Here is an 8783-nt window from a genome sequence, read left to right on the forward strand (position 1 = left end):
AAATGCAAATCTATTTACCACAAAAATATCATTAATAAATATAAAATAATCATTTCTCAACCCATTACTACTATTTTTGAAAGTATTAAACTTTTGCTAATAAAAAACTTGTTAATTTATGTGTTATTTGACAATAAGTTGAAGAGGATAAATTGTGTTGGAAGCTAGTTCAAAATTTTATAAATTTATTAGACTTATTTTATGTCTATGTTTTATAATTCATGATTTAATTTCTTTATCATTTAACTGCATCATTAATAGAAATATTATATCATTTAAATTATTAAATAATTTTAATATTTATTACTTCATTATACTTCAACTTTAATTGAATTTAAACTAAATAATTTCCTTTTTCAGTTCAATGTCTGATCCAAATTTGAAAATCAGGTGCATCATAGGTCTGATATGAAACTTGCAAGTCCAATCAGCCAAAGCACTTAGGCCTCTCTATTTTTGGAGAGATTATTACGTGCGAAGACTGGGCAGTGAGCACAGAGAACCGTCCGGTTTTGTCTCTGCGAACACAAGCATAGTTAAAATGCAGCGAAGAACAGTAAAAGCACAGTAACAAATAATAACTACACTTTTAGAAATAATTATAAATAACTCCTCATTTTTAACATGATCAAATTTAGAAATAATATATTGAGTATTATAATAAAAAATAATTTTATTAATTTTCAACCTACCTATCCAATTTAGGAAAGTCAGACCTCAAATTTCCAATAGACATGACGGAACAACTATCAAATTCTCATTTAAATTTAATAAAATAAGAATAATTTCTAATACTTTTTAACAAAGTTTTTTTAAATCTACCTCTATATTTTTTAACATAAGACAAATCTAATACATCTATTTTTCTAATCAGACCATCAGAAATTGAGCATTATTTTTGTTAGCAATTATTTTGCTAAGCAAAAACATCGTAGCTCAAGCGTCCATAAATATATTTGTTAATGAGCACTCCTAAAATACAAACCATTTGTGAGAACTATAAATATATTTTTCCATTTTTTCTTATTTTCTCTCCATACTTCAATCAATTTCATGAATTATGTATGCACTAATCAATCAAACATATAGACGCATAAAACAATAAAAAATATATACACAATTCTGCTATCATAGATCCCAAAAAAATTCATATATTTAAGATTGTAATATATATGTCGCACCGCATAATCATCTATGAAGATGACATAATAGTGAAACCCATTTAGGGACGAATGAGATGCCGGACCCCAGACGTCAGTATGAATTAAGTAGAACGCATACGGAGAACTAGTTGTGCTTTTATGAAATGCTAATTTGTGGCTCTTGGCCAAATTACACGAGGTACATAAGAAAGAATTAGAAATCGAATCAAGATGTGGTAAAGAATTGCGCAAGATCCGTAGAGTTCCCTGATTTGAATGTCCTAGACATTCGTGCCAGCGCTGAGCGAGACCAGAGGTAGTCATGTGAGCTTGCGGGTGGTTGTTCGTCGTGATGTCCCGGAGAGTGTAGAGACCGTTATGCAGCCGACCATGAAGAAGAGGACGGTGGTCCATTTGATCCTTAATCACAAAGCCGTTAGCATCGAAGCAGATCGAAACATGGTTATCGGTGGTAAGCTTAGAAATTGAAATTAAATTATGTGTTAAATTCGGAACATGTAGTATATTTCGTAAGTGAAGCTTACGAGCCGACTCGGGAAGAGGAAGAAGTCCTTGCCCAGAGTTGTGAATCGGTAGAGATGAACCATTTGCAACCGAAACTGAGTCCGGTCCTTGATACGGCGAGATCTGCTGGAGATTGGTGATGTCCGGAGTGAGGTGGGTCGACGCCCCGGAGTCCATAACCCAGTCGTTTGTGATAGATTGATTTTGTTGGGTGAACAGTGCCCGAGAGTTGGGAAAGGGATTTGTTGGAGCGTATTTTAGATTACACCTGTGCCAACAGTTTAGAGCATTATGCCCATTTTTCCCGCAAATTTGACAGACTACTCTTTCTGTCATGTTAGACGCCGGATTTTGCCTTTGATTTCCGGAGTTAGAGTTTCTGTTGTTGGTTGAGCGGTTCTTGCTGTAGCGATTGTAGTTCTTGGTGCGGTTTGCTTGAGAAGACTGGGCATAGAGCGCGGTAGAATCGGATGTTTCTTTATGAATTTCTTGCTGAATATTGATCTCATCGCTGCATAGAAGAGAGTAGAGAGTATCAAGATCGATGGGATTGAGGGAGGTCCGAATCGCTGTTTTGAACAAGTTGTAGGTAGAGGGGAGGCCGTTCAAAATGTAGAGGATTATGTCTTCAGTGTCGAGCTGAGAGCCCGAGGTTGCAATGTTGTCAACCAGCGTCTTGATTTGCATCAAGTACTGTTGCATTGAAGAGTTCCGCATCTGAATGTGATGCAACTCGTTCTTGAGTTGGATCACTCTTGAACGGTTCGTAGATTGCAGACGTCTATTTAGAATCTGCCAGACTTCTTGAGAAGTGGTTGACGAAAGAACGAAGGGGAGAATGGCTGGCGAAATGGTGGAGTATAAGGCAGAGATCAAGTTGTGATCGATGAGTCTCCATTTTTGTTGATCAGCGGTAGATGAATCCGGCGGGCAGGGAATGTCACCAGTGAGGAATCCGGCATACCCATTTGCCGAGAAGTGTTGAAGAAGCTGAGAGCGCCATATAGGGAAATTGTCGGACGACAGGGGAGTTGGAACAAGATTCTTGAGATTTGAGATGAGAAACTTGAGGGAAGGAGGGATGACGAGTTCTTGAACGGTATTGGTGACGTTGGTGGGGTAGGGAGACAGAGTTGCAGAGGAATCTTGATCTGCCATGGCAGAGCCTTGCTCTGATACCATGAAAGAGTAGCTGAGCCGAGAAGGGCTCCTAGTGGAAGCGAAACACAGTAAAGGAAATAATGGAAAAGATGAATCTTATTAATGAATGTGGAGTTACATATATAGACTTGGAGAGAGGAAAGAGGATCCCGGTAATTACAAAGAAGCCATATAATAATGTCTGACGTGTACATAACGTTAAGAGACCCCCTCAAATTGAGCATTCGGAGGCCGAATGGTCAATTTGTATCGTAATTCTTCAAACTGTGATGTTGGTAGTGGCTTGGTGAGGACGTCGGCGATCTGAGCGGCTGAGGCTATATGTGAATAGTGATGGAGCCGGAGTTAAGATGTTGGCGGATAAAATGATGGTCGATTTCTATATGTTTTGTCCGTGCGTGAAAGACCGGATTCTTGGCTAGAGATATGGCGGAGGTGTTGTCACAGTAGATCTTTGTAGGAGAGTTTTGAGGAATATGAAGTTCTTCTACCAGACGACGCAGCCACAGGACTTCGGTTGTTGCAGCAGCTAGAGCCCGGTACTCCGCTTCTGTAGAAGATCGAGCGACAGTTGGCTGCTTTTTAACAGTCCATGATATTAGTGTATCGCCGAGAAATGTGCAGAATCCTGAGATAGATTTGCGGTCGTCACTGTCGGATGCCCAATCGTCATCCGTATATGAGGTGAGCTGAAGGTTCCCACGAGTGAGAGGAAGGCCATAGTTGATGGTGCCTTTGACATACCGGAGTAATCTTTTGAGGGATTTGAAATGTTGCTCAGTAGGTTTGTGCATATGCTGACATAAGCGATTTGTGGCGAATGCGATATCTGGACGAGTGATGGTGAGATATTGTAGAGATCCGGCGAGCTTGCGATAGAGGGTAGGATCGGAGAAGAGTTGTTTGGAGTTTTCTGAAGTCCCTTTTGACGGGGTGATGGGTGTCGGAGTCGAACTGCATTCCTCCAATTTGGCCGTTTGGAGGAGCTGTTCTGCATAATGTGTTTGATGAAGGAAATAGTCGGAATCGGTTTTGCTGATTTGTATGCCCAGAAACAGTGAAACAGGTCCTAGCTGCTTCAGCGCGAATGTAGATTTGAGCTGATGTAAACGTGACTGAATCATGGGCTGATCGTTCCCTGTTACAAGTATATCGTCGACATAAATGAGGAAGAAGATCTGAATGCTGTTTTGTTGAAATATAAGAAGGGATGGGTCAGAACGACTAAACCTGAACCCAAAATGCTGAAGATGAGAGGTGAGCTTTTGAAACCATTGACGAGGCGCCTGTTTGAGGCCATAGATAGATTTCTGAAGTTTGCAGACATGAGTCGGATGGTTTGAGTCGATGAAACCAGGAGGTTGTTTCATATAGACTCTTTCGGACAGATCACCATGGAGGAACGCATTTGATATGTCCAGTTGAAGAATCTGCCAGTCACGATGCAGAGCCAACGTGAGTAAGACCCGAATGGTTGTCATCTTTGCAACAGGACTGAAAGTCTCTGAGTAATTTATTCCTTGTTGCTGATCGAATCCTTGAGCGACTAGGCGAGCCTTGTAGCGGTCTATTTTGCCGTTCGGGAGAACTTTTGTCTTGAATGTCCATTTACAACCTAGAATGGGATCGGTGGGAGGAGGTGGAACAAGCGTCCAGGTGTGTTGTCGTTGAAGAGCCTGGAATTCCTCCATCATTGCATTTTGCCAGTGGGGAAGTTTAGACGCCTGAGCGTAAGTAGAAGGAGACTGGTTATGTGTTGTTGTTGTTGTACACAAGTCAAAAAACTGCTTAGGTTTGTATATCCCTGATCTGGCCCTCGTTTGCATTGGGTGACGAGTTGCTGGCGCAGGGCTAGCTGGACAGCTTTCGGCTGGACTAGTCTGCGGTTCACGGGATGGCTGTGAATTGTGTTGGGGAGGAGGTGTGATATTGTCCAGCTGAGGATTGCCGAGAGCAGCCTTTTGGATTGTGTCAGTAGTCTTTTGAGTTGTCACGGGAGTAATGAGCAGAGGCGAAATGTGAGTAGGATTGTTGCCTTCCGGTCTAAGAGGCGGATCTGTAGAGGTTAAGGAATTAGTGTATGGAAAAATATTTTCATGGAAAGTGACATGCCTTGACACATGAATTTTGTTGGTACTGATGTTCAAGCAGCGATAGCCTTTGTGTTGGGAGGAATAGCCCACGAATATGCAGGATTGAGAGCGAGGATATAATTTGTCTGGAGCTGTGGGCCGAAGCCAGGGAAAACATAGACACCCGAAAGTGCGAAGGTGGGTATAAGATGGGGCTGTTTGATGAAGTGTTTGATATGGTGTATTCCCTGCAAGAGCCGTAGTAGGTAATCTATTAATTAGGTAGTTTGCAGTTGTTACAGCTTCAGCCCAGAAGTTCTTGGGTAGATGAGACGTGAATAAAAGAGCTCGGGTAACTTCCAACAAGTGGCGATTCTTTCGTTCGGCTAATCCGTTTTGCTCCGGGGTGTGCGGGCAGCTAAGTTGATGTGTAATGCCGTGAGCTGAGAGGAATTGATTGAATTGAGCACTGTTGTATTCACCTCCTCCGTCGGACCGAAGGAATTTCGGTGTGGCATTGAACTGATTTTTGACTAAGGGGCAGAAATGTGTAAATTTAGAGTAAGTTTCACATTTCGAATGCATAAGATATAGCCAACTAAACCGCGTATAATCATCTATGAAGATGACATAATAGTGAAACCCATTTAGGGACGAATGAGATGCCGGACCCCAGACGTCAGTATGAATTAAGTAGAACGCATACGGAGAACTAGTTGTGCTTTTATGAAATGCTAATTTGTGGCTCTTGGCCAAATTACACGAGGTACATAAGAAAGAATTAGAAATCGAATCAAGATGTGGTAAAGAATTGCGCAAGATCCGTAGAGTTCCCTGATTTGAATGTCCTAGACATTCGTGCCAGCGCTGAGCGAGACCAGAGGTAGTCATGTGAGCTTGCGGGTGGTTGTTCGTCGTGATGTCCCGGAGAGTGTAGAGACCGTTATGCAGCCGACCATGAAGAAGAGGACGGTGGTCCATTTGATCCTTAATCACAAAGCCGTTAGCATCGAAGCAGATCGAAACATGGTTATCGGTGGTAAGCTTAGAAATTGAAATTAAATTATGTGTTAAATTCGGAACATGTAGTATATTTCGTAAGTGAAGCTTACGAGCCGACTCGGGAAGAGGAAGAAGTCCTTGCCCAGAGTTGTGAATCGGTAGAGATGAACCATTTGCAACCGAAACTGAGTCCGGTCCTTGATACGGCGAGATCTGCTGGAGATTGGTGATGTCCGGAGTGAGGTGGGTCGACGCCCCGGAGTCCATAACCCAGTCGTTTGTGATAGATTGATTTTGTTGGGTGAACAGTGCCCGAGAGTTGGGAAAGGGATTTGTTGGAGCGTATTTTAGATTACACCTGTGCCAACAGTTTAGAGCATTATGCCCATTTTTCCCGCAAATTAGTTATTGAATTTATTCAACTTATTATTTATTTATTTACATTAAAAAGTGGGTTAATATGTGATATAAATGAATTATGTCTTTTTAATATCATGAATTATGTCTTTTTAAGTAGTGACTACTTACAATTAAAAATTTTAAAACAAGTAAAGTAAAAAAAGCTTTTAATTTATAATATCTATAGGAATATAATATAATTTTTATTTTTATAAATTATTTACTAGTTTCGACTGAATCGGACGGCTAATAATCGCATACCTGAATAATGAGCAGATCCGGATCCCCCAAATCCCGCCTCAGATCGGAAACCAGAGTCTTCATCCTTCCCCCATAAGCCACCGCATCCTCCCTGGAAATCGTATCAGTCTCACCCTGATACCACAGCACCGCCGCCAGCTTCCCTCCTTCCGCCATCGCCGCACTTGCGCGCCGCATCAAGTTAAGATATAACGCCGTTCCCCTAGCCCATTCGCGGATCCGCGTAGCTCCGACGGCGCAAGGCACCAGACGGACTGGGGTCGCCACCCTGCCGGCAGCCAAGACGGCGTGCGCGAACGGCATGCCGGGCCCCACGCCGCACGTTGCATACACGTCGATGTCGGCGTGGATGGGCTCAACCGCTTTTTCCCATTGGAGGCCGGCGTTGAGGCGGAGGATGTCCGGTCTCGGCTGGCACTCCGGAGGGATGAAGTGGTCCCAACTGTTTCCGGTGACGCCGCCTCGGCCGGACATGTTGCTCTGTCCGGCGAGGAGAAAGATGGAGTTTTTCTGGGCGGCCGTGGCTGCGGAGAGGAGGACGAGGAGTGTGAGGAGATGAAGCATTTCAGGCTTAAAGAAAGGAAGACTGAGAAATTTGTGAGTGGTTTTGTTAATTTCCACCGGTGATTCACTGTACAATGTGGAAAAGAAGAAAACTTAGGGATTCCGACAGCACATACGATGTTAATGTTGCAGCAAAGACCGTTCTCTCTATTTGGGGCTTTTTTCGTTACGACTCCATATTTTTTTAGAAACGTTGACTCGTCATGAAAAAATTCACTTTATCAGTGGCGGATTGACCGGGGGGATGGAATTTTTATTGGCTCAGCTTACCTGATATAGAGATACATCAGATAGCCTATAATATATCGCACGTGCTCTTATTCTTTACTGCGTTGCCCGACGACCCAACCCGAAACGGACCCGGGAGTTTGCGTAGCTTGGTATTGCTAGGTATTGGTCAATTTTACTCGACAAAAATGAAAAATACTATTATGTGAAGACCAATACCGAGCAATACCGAGCTCAATACAGAGCAATACCGAGCAATACCGAGTTCAATACCGAGCAATACCGAGTTCAATACCGAGTAATACCGAGCTCAATACCGAGCAACACCGAGCTCAATACCGAGCAATACCGAGTTCAATACCGAGCAATACCGAGTTCAATACCGAGCAATACCAAGTTCAATACCGAGTTCTTTGGCGATATATGTTCAATATTTAGCAATATTCGTTCCGGGTTGGGTCGTCGGGCCGCGTGGTAAAGAGTAAGAGCACGCGACTATATATTATAGGCTACCTGATGTATCTCTACGTCAGGTAACCTGAGGCAATAAAAATTCGGGGGGATGGGGGGAATATTATTATATTAATTAAATGATCAAATGGTATTCAAGTATTACATGTTTATAATCAAATGGATAAAAGAGTCTAAAATAATTTAATTATGAAATCATTAAATTACTTAAATAATGAAAGAATGATCTATTATTAAGGAAATTAATATATTCATATGTTAAACTATTTTGGATTTGGCTAGATTTACTAAAATGATATTCTCAAAACTCGAATAGATTATTTTTACATAAGAGCGGGAGTTTAGACTTGGGCTTGAATTGTGGAGAGCTTAGAGATATGAATGACTTTAGAGCTATCATATGATCAATGTCGATGACTACTGTCATCATCGTCTTATCACCACCTCTCAGCTGACATTGTCTCGACCGCTCATTTTTTCACCGTTGTATCTCAACTTTAGTCTCTTGGCCATCATCTTTAGGCTATAGTCGGTTGACTGTGGTCTCTCAACTACCGTCACACAATTACAGTTTCTTGATTATTGTCACTCAATCATCATCGCCTGAACGTTGTCGGTTGAATCTCGTTACTTGATTATCCTCCCCAAAATCGTCTCTTGATTATCATCATCTGACCTTGACCATTGTCATCATTCTTCACTACTTCTCATACAATCCCTATTGTAAATATAAGAGGTATAACTAGTGTTTATAACTTTGTAATCTAATCTTCTCCAAATTAACAAGAAAGGTAAACTTTTGAAAATTTTCTTAAATAGTGGATTATTTCAAATAAGCCATGCATCCTGCCTTTTTTCCTTTCATATTTTTCATGTAAAAATGTTAGTCTCTCCCGTGACCCGTGAAACTCTTTTTTTATTTATGTATGTGCTATATTTTCATAAAAAGTAGATATTA

At 41.6% G+C, this 8783-nt stretch overlaps 1 protein-coding gene across 3 annotated transcripts; it reads right to left on the minus strand.

Moving 5' to 3' along the window:
• Positions 1 to 2027: 2027 nt before the first annotated feature.
• LOC110102577 (probable carbohydrate esterase At4g34215) lies at positions 2028 to 7286 on the minus strand. 3 transcript variants are annotated; one of them, XM_028695470.1, is made up of 2 exons: positions 6563 to 7286; positions 2028 to 2178 (listed from the first exon to the last, which is right to left on the minus strand). In XM_028695470.1, exons 1-2 carry the CDS (start codon positions 7124 to 7126, stop codon positions 2173 to 2175), a joined length of 570 nt encoding a protein of 189 aa, XP_028551303.1. In that variant the 5' UTR covers positions 7127 to 7286; the 3' UTR covers positions 2028 to 2172. The 3 variants fall into 3 exon arrangements, with proteins under 3 accessions (XP_028551303.1, XP_028551302.1, XP_020686616.2); XM_028695469.1 differs by lacking the exon at positions 2028 to 2178 and adding an exon at positions 2204 to 4884; XM_020830957.2 differs by lacking the exon at positions 2028 to 2178 and adding an exon at positions 4891 to 5433.
• Between the last annotated feature and the right edge of the window lie 1497 nt (positions 7287 to 8783).

This window comes from Dendrobium catenatum, unplaced genomic scaffold (genome assembly GCF_001605985.2).
Source record: "Dendrobium catenatum unplaced genomic scaffold, ASM160598v2 fragScaff_scaffold_637, whole genome shotgun sequence".
NCBI lineage: Eukaryota > Viridiplantae > Streptophyta > Magnoliopsida > Asparagales > Orchidaceae > Dendrobium > Dendrobium catenatum.